Source organism: Macrobrachium nipponense, chromosome 12 (genome assembly GCF_015104395.2).
Source record: "Macrobrachium nipponense isolate FS-2020 chromosome 12, ASM1510439v2, whole genome shotgun sequence".
Lineage (NCBI taxonomy): Eukaryota > Metazoa > Arthropoda > Malacostraca > Decapoda > Palaemonidae > Macrobrachium > Macrobrachium nipponense.
This window is the reverse complement of record NC_087205.1, coordinates 42,762,153-42,784,488: the sequence shown is the minus strand read 5'-3', so window position 1 is coordinate 42,784,488 and position 22,336 is coordinate 42,762,153. Positions and strand designations below refer to the sequence as shown.

Genomic DNA, 22,336 nt, shown 5'->3' with positions numbered 1-22,336 from the left:
GACCCGAAGTGGTCGGGGTGTAACACGAATAAGCATCTGTGTCTGTAATCATAGGCGAGGTACTTGACATGTCTGTTAGTGGAGAAACGACACTGTAAGTATTTTCGGTTTCTGCTGCAAGACTATGATCTGACGATGACGTATGTACAATCATAGTATCATCAGATGCATGGTGAGAACTGTCATCGTCTTTTTCACGCACTTGTTCATACGTATGGTTTAAAGTGGCTTCGAGGACTTCTTTGTCACTAGGGGAAGGTGTATTTTGACTGGCAGAGCTCGTAGGCTCTGAATAATACAAAGTTTCTTCACCGTCTTGTCGAACTGATACACATGACGAGACATCTGCAAAATATAACTCTGATTCCTGTTCCATTTTTCCACTTGTATAAACTACTTTAGGGTCACTAATGCTTTTAATGTGCTTGCTACGATAACCATCGTGCTGTAAGTCCGCCTGTGAATGAAATTTATCAAGAGGTGCAATGTCTTTACCATCACAGAATAGCACTTCTAAAGGTTCATCGTGTTTGTGTTCATTAACGTCCCCAAGGGATTTCACGTGACCCAAAGGAAGTCTGCGCGTTCGGTGCCTCGAGGGCAAAGAGCTGGAACCTCCCAAAGTTCCTCCCGGGTCATTTGTAATAACCTTGTGACGCGAACGCGACAACCTCTGATTTTGGGAGGGAGAGCTCAACATTTCAGAGTCATCACTAGGCGAGGAAAGGGTGTTACTTGTAGGACTGGCTGGGCCATGCATCAAATCAGCAAGTGTTGGAGGTCGGTGAGCAGGCGAAGATCGGATTGCTTGCGCAACCAGCCCTTGGATGGCCGAGGGTGATGTAGGAGAATTGGGATGATGATGTGGTGACATCTGCATGGCCAGATTTTCTGACGACGTAGGCTGTGAATATGGGGGGGGAGGTCCCCACATGTATCTAGGAAAGGCTTCTTGGTAGGCCATTGGTGGTAAATAGCCTTCAGTGAATGGTGGAGGGTAACGAGGTAGCTGCAAGGCTACTCCAGGGTCTGATAAAGGTCGACGATTGTGGTGTGCGGGTGGGTGTTGTCTCCGAAGACCGAGACGGTTCTCGAGTCCCCGAGGAAGGAACGGTCGTAACAAAACCCCGGTTAATTGGGCACGTGTCTCCTCACCGCTGAAATACAGACACGTTATGTCAGTTGTGAGTGACATGCAGGGTTGTAATAGTTACTAAACTTATAAAATTTTGGCTTTAAAAATACTTAAAAGATTTACCTAGAGATAGAGAGATAACTACTTGTGTCATTTCTTGAAGTTTTGCATTGAAGTTTGGGAAAACAATGCCCATCAATTTAACTGAAGTGCATTAACTTTTAATCAGTAAGATGAATTCAACAAAACCATAATGAAGAAGTCTTGAACTTTTATTTTTTTTTTTTTAGCATGAATCCAAGTTGTGGTACTGGAACCACTAAGGCCACCATTTGCAACAGGTGGTCTGGAAACATCTGGAAACTTATCAAAACTTAGCAAGTTGATTTTTTTGTTTTTCTTTTGTGAAACTTTGTTCTATCATTGCTCAGTGCTGGGTTAAAAATTTCCAGTCTGGTTAAGCATTATGTAAAGAAAAAAGTATATGATAAAGTTTATTGTTAGAATATTATTAGGAATTCACAAATGACAGGGTTTGAATACAGTTTACAAGAAATGTTTATCAGTACATTAAAGATATTTCCTTCAGGAAATATCTTTAATGTATGGGTATATATAAATGAAATAAACACTTTACAAAGTTTCCAGAAGTTACAGCTCACCCTAAAATATATAATAGTATAAAATCAGTTATATCATCTGAATTTTACTATTGATTATCAGTAGTCTACATAAGTTTAACAGAATTTCCTTCATGATTTAATTAAGTATGCTTTTGTATTAATGAATATCAACCTGACAAGGTTCCAAGAACTGAAGTCTATCACAATGAAGTCTGATAAAGTATTTCAGTATAAAATCAAAGTTACATTACCTGAATGTTACCAATGGTTACTATCACTAGCCAACATACGTACATAGTCGTGCATGTCATTTAAGATACGAAAGGAAAATAACCAGAATTGTACCTCTGACTATTATCACCCGTCGTAGCTGTCGCGGAGTCTGCTGCAGGAGTAAGAGCTGTCTGCTGCTGCTGAGGAGGCGGAGGGCCAGCAGGTGCCCCCCAGGCGCCTCCCCAAGGAAGCCACAACGGACCTTGACCCTGGGGCGTGGTTGTACTCAACAACACCGAACGGGAGGCATTGGAAGAATCTTCGGCTCCTGTCCCACAAAACTGCCCTCCTGACCAGTACCTGTGAGGGATCAGACTGCAGGGTCATGAAAGTAGAGTTTTTCTTATTCAAGAAAAGACACGTCTTCATAGCAATCAGTTTTCTCTAAAGTCATAATCGCTTTCATTCTTTAAATGATTACAGTACCTGTAAAAGGAGCTGGAAAAAAGTGCTTTTAATATTCTTTAAGATAAACCTCAGTGAAAATAAACAATTATTTAAGTATAATAAGCACTTTAGTAGTTGAGTCTCTCCACTGCATACTTTCCGTTTAAACCTTTCCTGAAGCAAGAAAGTACTTCTGTATAAAATTAGGTTATGTGTGTTTTGGAGTCATTAAGATACAGCTAAATGTAAATAAACAGTTTAGTATAATGTAATAAGTCCTTAATTCTATAAATGATTCTCGATACTGTATACATCCTGTCTAAAAATGCTCTGAATGGGCGCGTCGACTGCCGAATTTCGAGGAATGATCGAATTTTAGCTGAATTGACAGTTTTCAACTGTTTTAGGACTAAATTAATAAACATATGAAGGATATTGATAAAACAAATGGTTTAGATTGGTTCATGGACAATTTTGTTCATCGCTTGTACGGCACTGTGGAAGACAGATTTTGAAAAACGTAAAAGAGTCTATGGATGATCCTAGATTGATTGCATTAAGTGTGAGATATACACTGTTTTGGACTGTTTCACCTGTAAATAAAAATATCAAGAAACTTTATTGCTAAAATAAATGTTTATATTGGTCCATGGATAACTTTGTTCATCACTTTCACGGCACTGTGAATGACAAATTGTAAAATAAATAAATAAATAAATAAATAAAAAAGCATGGGCGCCTGCAGCATATTTTCCATGAAAACCAATAATTATAAGTTGATTTTTTTGAGAATTGGCGAAAACATATTCTGTTTTAAGGTCTCTCTATTCATTCTATTTTATTATTTATTTATTTATTTACTTTTTTTTTGGCTATCACAGTTCTCCAATTCGACTGGTTGATATTTATAGCGTGAGGTTCCAGGTTGCATCCTGCCTTCTTAGGAGTCCATTATTATTATTATTATTATTATTATTATTATTATTATTATTATTATTATTATTATTATTATTATTATTATTTCCTTTCTTACGTTCTTTCCTTTTTTCGTGCTAAAGACCTGCCCAAGCGGCCCTCAGACTGGGCAGCCCATCTGGAAAAGTCCAGAATCTCCAGATGGCCAGTCTGCCCCCGGGGGCAAGTGGGCCCCCATGCTCTTATGTGCGGGCGCCCATGATAAAAAGAATGAAAAACGAATGTGAAAAAACGTATAGAAAATAATCAATCCTCCTTAAATTATCCCAATCTCTCTATTGCTACCGTTATAAAGAAAACGGCTTATAGGGATAACCAGCTTCAGGAATCCAGATATTCTTGTTTATGAGTCCAAAAATATAGTTCTTTAGCTGTTTCCTGAAAACTTACTTTTTTTTTTAAAAAGTGAATGCTTAGATCTTCACGAAGACTGAAACAGGAATTGTGTTATTCAGTATTGTTATTAGTAGAAAAAGAGGGAAATAACCTTCAATCATTAGGTAGAAACAGTTATTTGCTTAAAAAAAAAGGGCGTAGCCTATGGGGTTCGCGATCCCCATAAATGCAAATTTTAGGTAACATATAAATCAAGAGAGCACAGTTCTATTCATATGATTGTATTGCAAATTTCAGGGCATATTTCTTATATGATGGAATAAATTTTGTGCAAAAATCAGCTTTCTGGCTCACAGTTTCATAGTTATTACAAGATAAGCAATATTTTTTTTCTTTTGCTGTTTTCTCAAAACTTACTTTATAAAAAAACAAATGCTGCAATCTCCAAGATGACTGAACCAAATTCAATTAAACTTTTACAGCATGCAGTATATCCATATATATTTATAAACACAAGTGTGGAAAATTATTTTTGAAAGCAATTTTTTTTTTGCCATATTTTCGAAAAGTTTCACAAAAATCTTTTTTCGGCTGCAAAATTTATGACCTAAGAGGTTTAATACTTATTATTTCAGTATTAGTTGTATAATAAGTGGTACAAATTTTAAGTGAATCCCTTCAATCATAAAGCAGAATGAAGCACTTACTTTATAATGGGGCCTTATGGCGTGAGCGTGCCCCTTAAGCAAGATAGTACTCTATAATTCTGTAAAGATTTCTCCACACTACATGTTAAAACTTTTCATGAGCAAGGAAGTGGGCTATGTATAATAGCATGCATAAAGGCGTGTTATTTTATAGTCGTTAAGATACATATTAATGAAAATAAAAAACTATTACTAAAAATGATATTGTCATGTTACAATAAAGTTTTATACATACTTACCTGACAGATATATACTTAGCTATAGACTCCGTCGTCTCCGACAGAATTTCAAATTTCGCGGCACACGCTACCGGTAGGTCAGGTGATCTACCGCCCTGCCCTGGGTGGCAGGACTAGGAACCATCCCCGTTTTCTAATCAGAATTCTTCTCTTCCACCTGTCTCCTGCGGGAGGCTGGGTGGGCCATTAACCGTAGTATATCTGTCAGGTAAGTATGTATAAAACTTTATTGTAACATGACAATATCATTTTATACATTCAACTTCCCTGCCAGATATATACTTAGCTGATTAGCACCCATTGGTGGTGGGTAAGAGACAGCTAACTACTGAAATAGACAGGTAAACAACATATGTTGTAGGTATTAATAAACCTTGGTTCCTACCTTATTAGGCTGAAGACTTCGCGGCTACTGCCTTGGAGTCTGCTTAGCCTCAAGAGCCTCAGCGAGATATTGATCTATGGCTAAGAGTTCTTGTGGGTCTGCCAATGGGGTCTTATCCACTTACTCGGCAGAGCCTAAAGGCCTTTGTCATTGGGTGCTATTCCACTAACATGACAATACACCTTGTTCAAGGAGCACAAAACCGATCCCGATCACCTGATCCTAACATCCATGTTAGTTCTAAGATTGTAAGGAGTTATCCCCGAACTCCTTACAAACAACCAAAAACTCGAAACATAATTACACTTTCATTACAAAATATACAAAAAAAAAAATTTTGTACTCCCCTACTAGCCATACATACCCTTGATCCCCTACCAGCAATGACACTATGCTCCCGTGCGACAGTAGTGAGCTTGCTAATAGAAAACCAAGCACATATCTGACAAGAGGGTTTATGTACGAAAAAAACACAAAATTAAGGATCAGTCTTTGCTCCAAGACCCAGTACTGTATCTGCTGATACAAAAGGACCTAGCGAGAAGCACTTCTCATAGGTCACTCTCACATCCTTCAGATAATGAGATGCAAACACTGAATTGCACCTCCAATATAGTCTCAATGATATTCTTTAGAGACATATTCTTTTGGAACGCCAAAGACGTTGCTACTGCCCTCACTTCATGAGTCTTGACCTTTAGAAGACCGAAGGATTCCTCCGAGCAGTTCTTGTGAGCGTCCGTAATAACGCTTCTCACAAAGAAAGCCAAGGCGTTCTTGGACATGAGTCTTTTGGGGTTCTTCACCGCACACCAAAGACCTTGTTGACAAGCTCCCATCTGTCTCTTCCTCTCTAAATAATATTTAAGAGCTCTCACTGGACAGAGAGATCTCTCTATCTCTCTGCTACAAGGTTAGATAGGCCTTTTACCTCAAAACTTCTGGGCCACGGTTTTGACGGGTTTTTCGTTCTTTGCCAGAAACATTGTCTGGAAACAAAGAACAGATGCAGCACCTCCTTGCCAACCCCCAACCGTGGAATCCAGAGCGTGTAATTCGCTCGTCCTCTTGGCTGTAGCGAGAGCCACCAGGAACAAGCATTTCCTAGTGACGTCGCGGAAGGAAGCCAGATGTAAAGGCTCGAATTTATCCGATGAAAGAATTTCAGGATCCACACGTCTAGATTCCAACTAGGTGTTCTAGGAGGAGTAGCTGCTTTAGAAGTCTCAAAAGATCTAATAAGATCGTGTAGATCTTTGTTGCTAGCAATGTCCAGGCCTCGATTCCTGAATACTGAAGACAGCATGCTTCTGTATCCCTTTATTGTCGAGACAGATAGGTGTGATTCCTCTCTCAGAAAGAGGAGGAAATCGGCAATATTCACTATAGAGGTACTGGAGGAGGACAGCTTCTGACCCTTACACCACCTCCTAAAGACTTCCCACTTTGACTGGTATACTCTTCTCGTCGAAGCTCTGCGGGCTCTAGCAATAGAGCCCGCAGCCTCGCGAGAAAAGCCTCTCGCTCTGACAAGTCTTTCGATAGTCGAAAGGCAGTCAGAGCGAGACCTGGGAGGTTGTGATGAAACCTCTCGAAGTGGGGTTGTCTGAGTAGATCGGGTCTGTTTGGAAGCGATCTGGGGAAGTCCACTATCCACTCCAGTACCTCCGTGAACCATTCCTGGGCTGGCCAAAATGGGGCTATTAGCGTCAACTTCGTGCTCTTCGAAGCTACGAACTTCCTGAGCACTTCCCCCAGGATTTTGAACGGGGGAAAGGCGTATGCGTCCACACCCGACCAATCCATGAGAAACGCGTCTATTGCGAAGGCTCTCGGATCTTCCACTAGAGAGCAAAAGATCTCTATTCTTTTGGAGAGGAACGTCGCAAACAGGTCTATGTGAGGTCTCCCCCACAGGGACCAAAGACTTCGACACACTTCTTCGTGTAGAGTCCATTCTGTGGGAAGAACCTGATTTCTCCTGCTCAGTCTGTCCGCTCTCACATTCTTGATCCCTTGAACAAACCTTGTGAGGAGAGTTATGCCTCTTTCTTCCGTCCAGGTTAACAGGTGTCTTGTTAACTGATAGAGGGAGAAAGAGTGCGTGCCTCCTTGCTTGCGTATGTAAGCCAGAGCCGTGGTGTTGTCCGAGTTTATCTGTATCACCCCGTCTCTGACTATCTTTTCGAAGAACTTTAAGGCTAGGTGTATGGCCACAAGTTCCTTGCAATTGATGTGCCAGGACAAACCTGTTCCTTTGTCCAGGTGCCTGACACCTCCCTTGCTCCTAGCGTCGCTCCCCATCCCGACTCCGAAGCGTCGGTAAATAACACTTGGTCTGGGTTCTGCAGAGCAAGCGATACGCCCTCGTTCTTTTGAAGCGGAGGGATCCACCACTTCAGATGATCTTTTACTTCTTGTGGAAGTTGGAAGATGTCCGAGAGTTGACCCGTCTTCCAACTCCACACCTCTTTGAGGAAAAACTGAAGAGGGCGAAGGTGAAGAACTTTTCCAGTGAGGACAGGGTCCCTAAAAGGCTCAGGTAATCCCTCGCTGAGCTGTTCTTTCTCTCTAAGAAGCTCGAGATTCTCGACAAACCTCGAGCGATTCTTTCTCGCGAAGGATATACTCGAAAACCCCGAGAATCCATCTGAATCCCCAGATAGACCAAGTTCTGGCTGGGGATCAGTTGTGACTTCTCGAGGTTGACGAGCAGTCCTAGCGAATCTATCATGTTCCTTGTTACTTCTAAGTCCTCCAAGCACTGAATCTCCGACTTGGCCCTGATCAGCCAGTCGTCCAAGTAGAGGGAGATGTTTATTCCCTCTAGGTGAAGCCATCTTGCCACATTCGCCATCAGGTTGGTGAATACTTGTGGAGCTGTAGACAGACCGAAGCACAGAGCCCTGAACTGAAAGATCTTGTCTCCTATTACAAAGCGAAGATATTTCTTTGACAAATGGTGAATGGGAACGTGGAAATATGCGTCTTGCAAGTCCAGAGAGACCATCCAATCTCCTGGACGAAGAGCCGACATTACTGAGGCGGACGTTTCCATGCGAAACTTCTTTTTCTGTACGAAGCGATTCAGAGCGCTTACGTCCAGAACTGGCCTCCACCCCCCCGATGCCTTTGGTACTAGAAAAAGGCGATTGTAAAATCCCGGGGAGTGTGGATCCTGCACAAGTTCGATGGCCTCTTTTTCCCACATTTGCTCCACCATTTGAAGGAGAGTCTGTCTCATTAACGGGTCTCTGTACCTCGCTGACAGTTCCCGAGGCGTAGATGTTAGGGGAGGGCTGTTGTCGAAGGGGATTACATATCCCTTCTTCAGGACCGACACTGACCAAGGGTCGGCTCCCCTTTTTGCCCATACTCCTGCAAAGTTCAGGAGTCTGGCGCCCACTGGTGCTTGGAGGAGCAACAAGTCACTTGGATTTCTTGAAGGGCCTAAATGAAGACCTTCCTCTCTTATCAGAGCTCTTCTTTCTGGCAGGGGGACGAGCCGCTGCACCTCCACGAAAGGGCTGCTGAGGAGGACGAGAGTCCTTCTTAATCGTCGACACTACAGGGCGTCCTTTCTTGGACGTTTGCGTTAGTAGGTCTTGTGTCGCCTTCTCAGTTAGCGAGCGAGATATATCCTTCACCAACTGAGAAGGAAACAGATGATCCGATAGAGGGGCGAACAGTAAGGCAGTCCTCTGGCTCGGAGAAACCCCTTTCGATAATAGGGATCCATAAACTGATCTCTTTTTCAGGAGACCAGCACCAAAAGGGAAGCCACTTCACCCGAACCGTCCTGTACTGCCTTGTCCATGCAGGACAGGACGCTATGGAGAATTATGATATTGTTAGTATACAATAAAGTTTTGTACATACTTACCCGGCAGATATATACTTAGCTTATGTCTCTGACGTCCCGACAGAATTCAAACTCGCGGCACACGCTACAGGTAGGTCAGGTGATCACCCTCTCCCGCCCCGCTGGGTGGCGGGAATAGGAACCAATTCCCGTTTTCAGACCAGATTTTTCTCTTACGCCTATCTCCTGAGGGGAGGATGGTGGGCCATTCATCGTATATATCTGCCGGGTAAGTATGTACAAAACGTTTATTGTATACTAACAATATCATTTTTGTACATGCAACTTCCCCGGCAGATATATACTTAGCTGATTGACACCCTTGGTGGCGGGTAAGAGATAGTTACTCAATATAAATAACAATAAAAAACAGGGAAACAACATCTGTTGTAGGTCATAAATATAAACTTATTAAAACCTTGGTTCCTACCTTATTGGGCAGAAGACTTCATGATTACTGTCCTATGAGGTCTGGCTTTGCCTGAAGAGTTTCAGTGGGATGAGACCTGAACCACTGATAAAGCTCTTCTGGATCGTGTCAATGGGGGCGAGCCCGCTTACTTGACAGAGCCTTGTCTTGGACTACCAATGGGGCTGGCCCACTTACATGGTAGAGCCTTCACCTTTGTCGTAATCAACGGGGACTAACCCTCTTACATGACAGAGCCTAGGTCCAAATCACTAACAAGGAGCACGAAAAAAACCAATCCCGACCACCTGACCACACTACATTTGTTAACACTACGATTTGAAAGGAGCATTCCAAACGACTCCTTCCAATCGACCATAAAAACACAACACCAAAAAACGTTTAAAAATACTAACTTAACTAACTATAAAGGATTAGGTTCAGCTCCTTGCCCCAGCAACGAATCCGCAGACACGAACGGTCCGAGAGAGAAGCACTTGTCATAAGTGACTCGCACGTCTCTTAAGTAATTTGATGCAAACACCGAATTGCACCTCCAATAGGTGGATTCGACAAGAGTCTGTATCGACATATTCCTATGATACGCTAAAGAGGTAGCTACAGCTCTGACCTCATGTGCTTTGACTCTTAGAAGCCTTAAATGTTCCTCTTCACAGGAAGCATGCGCTTCTTTGATAACGTCTTTAATAAATACGCTTGAGCAATTCTTAGAAATCATCCTCTTAGGATTTCTTACGGAACACCAAAGGCTATCTACATTTCCACCAAGTAAGCTTCTTCCTCTCTAGGTAGAACTTGAGGATCCTGACTGGGCACAATGTCCTCTCTAAGTCTCTCCCTACCAAAGAGGACAGTCCCTTAATCTCAAAAGTCCTTGGCCATGGTTTAGAAGGATTTTCGTTCTTGCTAAAAACAGGGGATTAAAGGAGCATACTGCAGAATCTCCTTAAAGCCCACAGTTCCTTCTAAAGCCTGAAGTTCACTAACTCTCTTAGCAGAGGCTAGTGCAAAGAGAAAGAGAGACTTTCTAGTCAAGTCTCTGAATGAGGAATTTTGAGGAGGTTCGAATTTCTCGGACATTAAATATCTAAGGACCACATCCAGGTTCCAACTAGGTGGTCTTATAGTCTTGGCCTTCGAGGTTTCAAAGGACCTTAACAAGTCATGCAGATCCTTGTCTTCCGAGATATTAAGGCCTCTATGTCTAAAAACAGATGAGAGCATGCTTTTATATCCCCTTATTGTGGTAACGGCCAGATTGCATTTCTCCCTCAAATAAAGGAGAAAATCCGCTATTTCATTTACAGAGGTACTGGAAGAGGATACTTTCTGGACTTGGCCCATCTTCGGAACACCTCCCACTTCGATGCTGGTACACGCGAAGAGTTGAAGGTCTTCTGGCTCTAGCAATTGCCTTTGCAGCCTTGCGTGAAAACCCCCTCGCTCTGACGAGTCCTTCGACAGTCTGAAGGCAGTCAGACTGAGAGCGGGGAGGTTTTTGTGGTATCTGTCGAAGTGGGGCTGTCTGAGAAGATCCTTCCGCAGTGGAAGGGCCCTCGGGAAATCTATCATCCATTCCAGTACCTCTGTGTACCATTCTTGGGCTGGCCAGAATGGGGCGATGAGGGTCAGTTTGGTTCCCTCCGTCGAAACGAACTTCCTTACCACCTCTCCTATTATCTTGAAAGGAGGAAAAGCGTACCCGTCGATCCCCTTCCAATCCAGAAGGAGACCGTCCACTGCAACTGCCTTTGGATCTGAAATCGGAGAGCAGTAGTTCTCCAACCTCGCATTCCAATTCGTTGCGAACAGGTCGATATTGGGTCTCCCCCAGAGGTCCAAATCTCGTCGCACACTTCTGAATGCAGAGTCCATTCCGTAGAAAGGACCTGATCTCTTCTGCTCAGAAGATCTGCTCTCACGTTCTTCTCTCCCCCTGGATGAACCTGGTTAAGAAGAGTTATTCGCCGTTCCTCGGTCCAAAGAAGAAGCTCCTTTGCTTTCTCGAACAGGGAGAAGGAGCGAGTCCCTCCCTGTTTCCTTATATAGGCTAGAGCTGTCGTGTTGTCCGAATTCACTTGCAACACGGAACCCCAATACTTGAGGTTCGAAGTGAACGAGAGCTAGATGGACTGCAGCCAGTTCCTTCTTGTTGATATGCCAGGACACCTGTTCCCCATTCCAGGTGCCTGACACTTCTCGAGCCTAGAGTCGCTCCCCATCCTTTTTCCGAGGCGTCTGTGAATAACACTAGTCGAGGGCTCGACAACTGAAGGGAGAGCCCTTGATTCAATCTGTTGCTCTAACCACCAACTGAGGTCCTTTTTTATGCTCTTCGAGAGCTGAAAGGAGTCCGAAAGCTCTTGGTGCTTCTGATCCCATTTCTCTCTGAGGAAGAATTGTAGGGGTCTTAGTGTAGCCTCCCTAGAGAAACGAACTGTTCCAACGAGGAAAGGGTCCCCAGAAGACTCATCCATTCCCTCGCGGAACATTGTTCTTTCTCTAGGAAGGTCGTCACTTTCTGTAAACATCTCTCTTGTCGTTCCTTTGATGGATACACACGAAAACCCCGAGAATCCATCAGAATCCCCAGATAGACAATGCTTTGCTGGGGATTCATCTGGGACTTCCCGAGGTTTAGTAACAGTCCCAAGGACTGAACTAGATCCAGTGTTAATTTCAAGTCCTCCAATACAACGATCTTTTGATTGGGCCCTGATCAGCCAATCGTCGAGATACAACGAGATTCTTACTCCTTCGATATGAAGCCAATGAGCGACATTCCTCATAAGACCCGTGAACACCTGAGGGGCCGTGGCAAGACCGAAGCATAGGGCTCGAAATTGAAAAACTTTGCCCTGTACCATGAATCTTAGGTACCTCCTGGACGAGGGATGGATAGGTACATGGAAATAGGCATCCTGAAGGTCCAGGGACACCATCCAATCCCCTGGACGAAGCGCTGCAAGAACGGAGGAAGTCGTCTCCATCGTGAACTTCGTTTTTACAACGAAGCAATTCAGGGCACTTACGTCCAGGACTGGTCTCCACTGTCCTGATGCTTTGGTACAAGAAAAAGACGGTTGTAGAACCCTGGAGATTGAAGGTCTTGCACCCTTTCTATCGCCTCTTTGTCCATCATTTCTTCTACTAGTTGAAGCAGGGCCTGGTTCTTTAAAGAATCTCGGTATCTTGCTGTTAACTCCCTTGAGTTGTTGTTAAGGGAGGCTTCTCCCTGAAGGGGATAAGGTAATCCTCTCTCGAGGATAGAGAGGGACCAGTTGTCCGCCCCTCTCTGAGCCCAGACTTTCGCAAACTTCAGCAGTCTGGCTCCTACTGTAGTCTGGAGGACTACTTTTTCATTGTGGTTTAGGGAAGGGCTTACGTGCTGATCTTCCTCTAACCGTCCCCGCTACTCCTAAGAGAGGGTCTAGCCGTCGTTCTCCCTCTGAAAGGGTTTGCTGAAAAGCAGGCTTCTCTCTTTTAGGCCAAAGGTACTGCTGGTTTTAGTCTTTTCGCCGACTGCGCAAGCAGATCCTGAGTAGCCTTTCCGGATAACGACTTAGATATACTCTCACTGTCTCTTGTGGAAACAGGTGACTAGACAGGGGCGAATAAAGCAGAGAGGATCTCTGTAGAGGAGACACCGATTTCGTCAAAAAAGAACTGAAGACAGATCTCTTTTTAAGGACTGCCGATCCAAAGAGAGAAGCCACCTCCGTAGATCCATCCATCAAGGCCTTATCCAGGCAAGAAAGTACACTTGTTAAAACTTCCATCGAAACAAAGTCTGGATCCTGTGCTCTCTTAGCAAGAGCTCCCAAGGCCCAATCCATAAAATTAAAGACCTCAAGTGTGCGAAATAGACCCTTAAGTAAATGGTCCATTTCGCACATTCCCCATGAGGCCTTTGCCGAATGAAGAGCGCGTCTTCTAGACGCATCCACTAACGCTGAAAAAATCAGCATCAGCTGAAGAAGGGAGGGCCCCCCAATCCCATTGGCTCTTTCGTGTCATACCAGACACCTGGCTTACCTGCCAACTTCGAAGGAGGGCAGAAAAAAACCGTCTTGCCCGCTTCTTTTTTAGAGAGGAGCCAGTTCTCCAAGCTCTTGATGGCTTTCTTCATCGAAAGGGTCGGATTCATTTTCACGAACGAAGAGGACTTGGAAAGCTAGTGCTTGAAAGCAGTGATCCCGGCGAAGGAGGATCTGCAGGACGAAGAGAGTCACCGAACTCTTGAAGAAGCAGGGCTGCCAGTCTCTTGTAATCGGAGACGACCGCATCTACAGGAAGTTCCTCCTCAGATACCTCTTCAAAGGTAGCATTAGGAGAAGAAGTGCCTCTTCGGAGAAGGAGTCCTAGAAGGAGAAGCGCTCTTTTCCTTTGAAGGAAGTTTGGTAGAGGCAGGAGGTTCTTGCTGCTTGAGAGGGGAAGAGCTCGCATCTTTACAGGTAACTCTATAAGGAGTAGGGCTAGATCCCGTAACTAGTTTCCCTTTTCAGCTCTTCTTGGGGGAACAGGCTCTTTTCAGGCTCTTGGCGCCTGTGAGAGAGGCGCTAGCGTCCATCGGTAGCGTCTACTCAGGCACTACACGCCTTGGGGTAGAAAAACGTCTGCTCTCATCCTGGCTCCTGCCCGGAGAGGGGTTTACTTCCTTCCGAATGTTCTCGTAAGAAGGCAAACTCGTAACTCCTAAGGAAAGCCTAACAGGAGTAGAGCGTAGAGAACCCATCCTGCTCTTTTCAGGCTCCTGGCGTCTGCGAGGAGAGGCGCTAGCGTCCCGTTCTGGGCGCTGGACGAGATAAAAAACGCCTGTTTGAAGAATACCTTCTAACATCACGATGGCGCCTGCTAGGAGAGGCGCTAAAATCTCTCCGAGAACGTCTGGGGGGGAAGACTTCTTCTTCTCTCTCTCTGCGTCCCCGTGAATAACGGAGATTATCTTGTTCCTTAAGATAGCAAGGAGAGGCGCTTGTATCTCTCAGACAACGCCTATAAGGAGAAGAACATTCTTTACTCCTAAGAAAGGGTCGACTATCCTTGTCAGGAGAGGGGCTTGCGCCCTTATTCGGGCGTCTAGAGGAATGTGGGATCCTACTAGATGAAGCTCTTCTGGTCGGAGTAGTAGATCGTTCCTGAAAGGGAGAGGCGTATCGTAACGGCCTTGTTGGGGAGTAGCGCCTTCCAGGAGAGAGGCGCCTACCAGAGTCCGAACGCCGACTTGACGACCGTCTCTTAAGAGAGCTCTTTACTGGAAGAGAGACGTTCCTTCCTGCGAGAAGGCTCCTTAGACAGCGGAGCCTACTAACGAGGATAGCTGCTCCTGCAGTCCTACCAAGAACTTCTTTGTAGAAGTACGAATTCCTTCCGGAGAAGAAACCGGAGACTTCATCGCTCTCTTCTTCTGAGCGGGAGAATACTCCGGAAAAGGCTCTGGACTGGAGTCTAATGCGTCTCCTGCAGGCGCCTTCCAGGCTCTCTTCAGAGGGCGCGACTTAGAAGCGGAGCTCCATCCGCGTCTTGGAGAAGTAGAATCCGAGTCGGACAAACACTTCCTAAGGACGCTTTGTCTATAGCTGTCCAAAGGCAGCCACCTGGGACGAGCTTACAGGGCCTGCCGAAGGGACGCCTGACCGTTGGGAATACTCTACTCCCCCTTGCGGCTTTCGACATTCCCTCTCCCTTGGTGGCATGGGAGTCTGAAAGAGGTCCTAGGCCTAGGAGCAATGCGGAGTCGGTCAGACGCCCCCTCCACTACACTGGGGACACTGTACCACTTCACTGCACACTTCACTCTTACCTTCCATTTCTCGTAATTGCCTTTGCAATTTACGGATCGACGCTTCCATTGCAGCTTTCTCCGATCGAGACGAATCTACGATTTTCCGCTGCGGGGGGAAGGAGCTGAACTTGCGTTTAGCAGAAGGAGAAATTACATTAGAAATAGAAAGATTGTCCTGATCCAAAGAGCAGGACCTACTTGAACTTTTAGCAGCTTTCCTAATTCTATCTTTCTCCAACTTATTTACATACGCAGTCAAACTCTTCCATTGAACTTCAGTCAAACTCAAACATTCGTCACATGTGTTTACTAACTGAGCATTCATTCCCCCTACATTTAACACAAATAGTGTGAGGGTCCACCGCCGACTTTCGGCAGTCTCACCTTACATCCTTCTTTCACACAAACCCTAAAACGAGTTTCAGGCACAAACATCAGCCATAATGAAGAATCCTAAGCAAAATCCAAATAACGGTCCAAATCAGCGTATACCAAAGCCAAAGAAAGAATACTTCACCAAACAATCCTGAGCAAAGCAAGCAGAATTCCGTGCAGGAGGAACTAACAACGATGTTGTCAGCACCGGCGACAGAAAAAATCTGGTCTGAAAACGGGAATTGGTTTCCTATTCCCGCCACCCAGCGGCGGGAGAGGGTGATCACCTGACCTACCTGTAGCGTGTGCCGCGAGTTTTGAATTCTGTCGGGACGTCAGAGACATAAGCTAAGTATATATCTGCCGGGGAAGTTGCATGTACAAAATCTGGGTTTTTCAGAAACTCCGGATCCTTAGATTTGTTGGCCAGAACTCCGAGTGACCAATCCAGAAAGTTGAACACCTCTAAAGTGACAAAAAGTCCCTTTAGAAAGTGGTTCAACTCTGAAGTGCTCCACGTCGCTCTGACCGATCCTAAGGAGTGACGTCTAGAGGCCTCCACTAAATTGGAAAAGTCGGCATCTGCAGAGGCAGGTAGAGAAAGACCCATAGTCTCTCCTGTCCCATACCAAATACCTCTCTTTCCGTGTAATCTGGAAGGAGGCATGCAGAATACCGTCTTTCCTAACTCCTTCTTCTTGTCCATCCAAGAATCTAAAGAATGGAGTGCCTTCTTCATAGATATCGCAGGCTTCATTTTTAAAAAAGGCCGACGATTTTGCCGTAGCCGAGCTCGAAAAGAGCGAACGAGGAGAAGGAGGAGCCGCCGGACTAAGAGAATCTCCAAATTCTTGAAGTAATAATGAGGCTAAGACTTTATAACTAGATAGTCCCTCATTAGCAGGAGGTGGCGTCATCAGACAACTCGTTCTAACCCTCGATCAGACGAAGGAGAAAGTTCACGTTTGGAGGAGAGTCCTTCCAAGACCTCCTATGTTCTGAAGGAGAGGAGCTCCTATTTGGAGAAGAGTCATAACCTCCAGGAACGAGTCCCCGACTCTTGCCTCCTGGCTCTTGACTCTTGCCTCCTGACTCCTGCCTCCTGGCTCCTGACTCCTGCCTCCTGACTCCTGACTCCTGCCTCCTGACTCCGGACTCCTGCCTCCTGACTCCGGACTCCTGACTCCTGCCTCCTGACTCCTGCCTCTTGGCTCCTGGCTCCTGCCTCTTGACTCCTGCCTCCTGCCTCTTGCCTCCTGGCTCTTGCCTCCTGGCTCCTGCCTCCTGCCTGGATGCCTCTACACTCCTGGCTCTGGGCTCCTGCCTCCTGGTTGACTCCTCACTCCTGGCTCTTGGCTCCTGCCTCCTGGGTGACTCCTCACTCCTGGCCGGTGCCAGACGTCTGATCGGTTCATCCAGGTTCGTACCGGAAACCTCACCTCGAGTAGGAGTATCGATCCTGGCGGCAGATACCTCCATACGTCTGGAGGATCTTTTAATAGGAAGGGAAGTGTCTTTCCTTCTAGGAGGCTCCTTTGACAGGACTCCTACAAACGACGAAATCTGTTCCTGCATCGCCATCATGAACCTCTTCGTAGCCTCCTCTTTATCCTCTTCGGGAGGAGGGGAAGGAGGAGGGGAGGAGTCCATAGCCTCCACCGTCCTTGCCTCCTTCTCACTCTGGTTGAAAGAATGGCTCTTCTTGCCTTCTTCACTCCCGAGGGAGACTCCTCAGGGAAGTTTTCTGGGCTCGAAGTCAATAGTCGGAGCCTTCCAACTCCTCTTGAGAGGCCGAGATCGATCTGAATCTCTCCAATCACGTCTCGGTGATGAAGATCCCGACGACGAAAAACACTCACGCAGGACGCTTTTACAATAGCGATCCTTGGCAGTCTGGGGTGTCACAGAAACCGCCGAAGGGGACACCTGATCGGTGGGGATTCTCCACAACCTCCCCTTTCGGCTTTCGACATTCCTTCTCCTCTGGGCATGTGAGCTTGGAAGAGGTCTAGACCTAGGAGCGTTGCTGAGCCGACCAGATGCCCCCTCCACTACACTGGGGACACTCATATCACTGTCCACTGAAAAATCACTAGCCTTACCTTGTATGGCAGCCATTTTGTTTTCCATCAACTTGAAGGCTGCTTTTAGATCCGCAAGTTCTTTTGCTGGATCTACAGGTTCTGCAATAGGAGAAGGGGCTGCAATGGAAGGAGAAGTAGCAATACTTACCCTTGGGGAAGATCCCAAGCTTGGAATTAGTTCAGATCTAGAACTACTTAAACTTCTATGAGAAGCCTTCCTCACTCTTTCTCTCTCTAACTTTTTTAAATAATTAGTTAGATTCTTCCATTCGTTCTCACTCAAGTTCTCACATTCCTTACAAGTATTAGTAAAAGAACATTCATACTCCCTGCACCCCTTGCATACCGTGTGAGGGTCTACCGAAGCTTTCGGCAACCTCACCTTACGCCTACATTCACCACAAACCTCACAACCATTCCAGAGTCAGACATTATTAAGATACGTCACCAAAAGTCGGTCAAGAAGATCAATTGCCGGTGAAAAAAGAAAAACCAATCGAGAGGAACCAACAACAATGTTGATGGTCCGGGCGACAGAAGAATTCTGATTTAGAAAACGGGGATGGTTCCTAGTCCTGCCACCCAGGGCAGGGCGGTAGATCACCTGACCTACCGGTAGCGTATGCCGCGAAATTTGAAATTCTGTCGGAGACGACGGAGTCTATAGCTAAGTATATATCTGGCAGGGAAGTTGAATGTATAAAATTACTAAAGTAATAAGAAATTTCATTCTGTAAATGATTCTCCACACTATTATTACTGTCTAAAACGTTTCTTGTGCATAAATGTATATGTAATAGTTAAATGATCATGCTCTTTTGGCACAGTGTCTGTCATTTTTCTTTGTAGACGTTTTTGGATATAGATATATATGCCTTCTGGAGACCAACATCTTTTGACAAAAATGTACCATTGATCCAGAGTAAGTGATAACTATTTGACAGTTTTCCCATGGAATCCAGCAGGGACGTCATTTCATTTTTCCTTGGGGCGGGGTGGGGTGGGGGGGGGGGCGCAAAGGTTTATTTGAGGCCTCCCTCTTGAAAGGGGGAGGGGACGTGGGGAGTGAAGCTAGCCTAACCAGCTGTAAGGCCGCACGAGAAAATCTTTATAAATATCAACAAAGTAGGAGCAATTTCAAGCCACTTGTAAAGGAAGTTTGAAGAATTTTCACTCTTTAAAAAATGCTGTACATCAAATTTTGAGATAATAAATGAAGACGAAAAGATAGTGGAAATTTCTGAAATCACGTTATGAACTATAGTATTGGTCCTAGAATATCTGCAATTTAACATGTTGCAGTAAATTTAGTTCACTACCTACACAAGGGTCAGTCATGAAAACAAGAAAAGTTGATGTGAACAGGAAGATTTTAAGCTTGGGAAAATGTGTAGAGATAAAATGGTACGTAATTTTAACAAGGTTCATCTTAGGAAATTTCAAAATACAAAATTATTAACCAGTACGCCATAGTTAAGATTTCTAACAAGCTCCTTTTCTGAGGCCATGAGAAGCAAGTCATTCAAGCGCTCATTTTTCACAGTAGTTAGTAGATTCGTTTTCACTAAACTAAGCACCGGAAACAGTCGTTCATTGCTGGCAGTAGTTACTGGAAGGGTGATGAGAATGTTAAAGATTTTAAGAATTTCTGAGTAGGCACGTTTTAATGGTTTGAGTTCATCATACAATTCAAACTAATAATTAGACTTTTCATTCTTAGTTAGAAAGTGACTCATTGCTACAGAAATTTGGCCGTCTAGAAGTATTTCATCGGCTCCCAATGCAGTGTTGCTAATCAACGATTTCTTATAATACTGTGATCCTTTTTTTTCGTTAATATTTACTATGACATATCTTGTATACGATTTAAGGGTATATTTCCTAAAATATAATTGTTAAAATACATTTTGCATAAAAATTGACATACGATTGAATCTATGTAAATGGCCCATCAAGAGCCATGGGAAACTTATTAAGATCACATAAGACTAAAATCTTGACAAGTAAGACCATCTTATTATAGCAGGTCTTTCTGTCAAAACTTGCAGGTCCTCTGCTTTCTGTACCTCTATGAAATGTTGGTACCTCTTTATTTCTGTTAGTTATGAATGTGTAACCATTAAAAGTTATGAGTAACTATCATGTTATGTATTCTTTATATTGTTCCGAACATGTTAAAAATAACTAATTTAAATTAATCCCTCTCTACACTTCAACCTTATAATAAATTTATATATATATATATACCTATATATTATATATATATATACTATATAATATATATATATATATAATGCAGATATATACATATAGATGTTTACCTATCGCTGATTTGGAGGCCCCCTAGAAAGCAAGCGCCCCTCATTGCCCCCCACCCCCCCAAAACAACGACGCCCCTGGAATCCAACAAGGTACCAAAGTGTCATGGTCCACAAAGTCTTTGCTTCACTGACAAACACTTGGATTTAGTAGGATCCACTAAGCAAAGACCTGTTATATTCTGGTTTGTTAATAAGGAGAGATGGTGATCTTTTCTGGCATTTCTATGGGTTAGTCCTTTAAATTTGGACTAAGAGTGGTAGTAGTTGATAATGCATAGCACTCTAGGCCAGAATCCTTAGTCATCCAGTGAGGTAGCAGTTTAGTGACTGGGGACGAAAGAAGGAATAAGTTGGTCTAGTTCAGGAAAACAATGATACGGTAATGGGTAACGGCTTTCCAATTTGGCTGGCAGTATTAGTTTATCGTAGGTATGAAGGGCAACCTGAAAAATTTTGTAGGGATGATTCTGTGCCTTTCTGGCCTCTAGCAGTAGTAAGGAGATATCTCTTTCTGTAGGCATTCCTAAGGCTGGTGCATCATTGAAGAGTAAACTGGGAAATATTCTTATTAGAGGGATGATGCTGTTTTTGTCTGACCATGAGCGGTTTTAGAGACATCCCTTTCAGTGGTTTTAGGTATTGCAGAGACTTGTTTCATTTTGCCTAGGCAGTCATGCTCAGCAAGTAGTGCCTTCTGTGGTGAATGGTCTTTTTCCAGAAGCTTTATTTCAACAACAGGGAACTTCACCATACCAGCTGCTTGTAGTACTTTGAGTTAACCATTTTACTGCCACCATCTGCATTCCCTTAGTGTTTTACCATTCCGCATTTTAGTATCAGAATTTTTCTTTTAGAGCAATTATAAAATGGCCTTGTTCACGTTACTGAAGTTCAAGTTAGGTTGTAGTGATTCATAAAAACACAATTTTTCCTTGCTATAGTTAGGTAATTTAATTGTTCATGGTTATACATTTCTTTGAATATACTTTACCTTCCTGTGATTTTTTTTAACTTGACTTCTATTCTGTGGAAGCTTGCTGACGAAGTTAATAGCCTTTTTGGCTTATCCCCTGATACTGAAAGAGGGGTACATATTATCATTATTGTTTGCTAAAATTCCCCCTCTAGGGTAGCGTTACAAAAATATTTATTGCAATGCTTTCAAATTCTTCCATTATTCATGTTGTATTTTCTTGTTAGCAAATAGATATAACAAACTGCTAAAGGACATGGATAGATATATTTCTGTTGTTAGTTTATTAATGCTTACTTTCGATGTGCACACAGGTAGTCACTGACAGAGATAATGAATATACTGGTGTACAGGTTGCATTTTCTTTAGTTGCAATGCGGATATTTTTTGTTATAAAGCTAACACATCCAAAGCTAATGGGATCTTACGCTCGTTGGGACAGTTGGAGTGTTTCGTTTCTACTAGTGAGCTGTCCCTGATATGACTAGTTATTTGGGGTGGTTATTCATTATCTTTCTCCATCTCTACTACTGGTGTTTGGCGACATTTGGCTGCTAAAGTTGATTTATTTGTTTCTCTCTTGATGGGGTTTGGCTTTGACCTGTTCTTTGTGTTCGTCCTTCTGATGTCCTCCTCTATCTCTTACTTTTGGTGGTATTAGGTGCTGACTGGTTCCTGACATTTACTGGTATGTCAGCAAGGACAAATTGAATTTTCATTTTTCAAGATATGAAGTACTCTGAGAAGGCAGAGGCATCAGTAGTCAAGAGCTGCTGTGTCTGTAATTTTAACGTCTTAGTTCACGCTCTTTTTTCTCTTTCTTTCTGGACTACTTTGTTTTGGTGTCTGCATATGACACTTTACTGTAGATGACATGAGAGATACTTTGAAGGCTTGTTTATTATCATCCCTGTGTATGAGTGGCGTCCTCCATCCATCAGGTATGTAAATTCTTAGGTGTTGCTTTTCTTCAAATTTGTCTCAAGGGTTGCCGTGTTTTTTTTTTTTTTATATTTCATGATGAACTGTCTGATATTCATGTTTCCATAAAACATATTATGTGTTTCCTCCTTGTACAGAAGAGTCGTTGCCCCATAATAATTTTTTGTGGCCTTTTATTCTTCATGGTGTATGTGGCTTTAGAAATAGTTTAATGTTGATATGTTTGTCATCTTTGTTATTAAAAGCCTGTATCGCCAGAGTGATTTCCCCTCCCAGTGGGACAGTGTGTCAGGGCATGAAGGAGGAAGCTAACCTCTTTGATGGCAGAAGTACCATGTGAGGAGGGCTTTCCCTGGAGTGATGGAAGTGTTTCCTAGGGCCCTTAGATGCAGTTCCTACAATGACTCCAAGTTCCAGCTCTTGGAAGAGAGATGTTACGCAGTATTTGGCATCAGCAACTATTAAAGTTGTGGTGCAAATGGACGCAGGAGTATGCAGTCACTT

General features: G+C 43.9%; 1 protein-coding gene across 1 annotated transcript in view; it reads right to left on the bottom strand.

The window, feature by feature from the left end:
* The window catches only part of LOC135224787 (uncharacterized), a 100,158-nt gene that overhangs the window by 1,527 nt on the left and 76,295 nt on the right, over positions 1 to 22,336 (bottom strand). The window contains exons 6-7 of the mRNA XM_064264113.1: positions 2,104 to 2,331; positions 1 to 1,157 (exon numbers count right to left, since the gene is read on the bottom strand). The exon at positions 1 to 1,157 is cut by the window's left edge and continues 1,527 nt beyond it. Coding sequence (XP_064120183.1) covers positions 1 to 1,157; positions 2,104 to 2,331 — 1,385 coding nt within the window. The remainder of the gene's footprint in view (positions 1,158 to 2,103; positions 2,332 to 22,336) is intronic.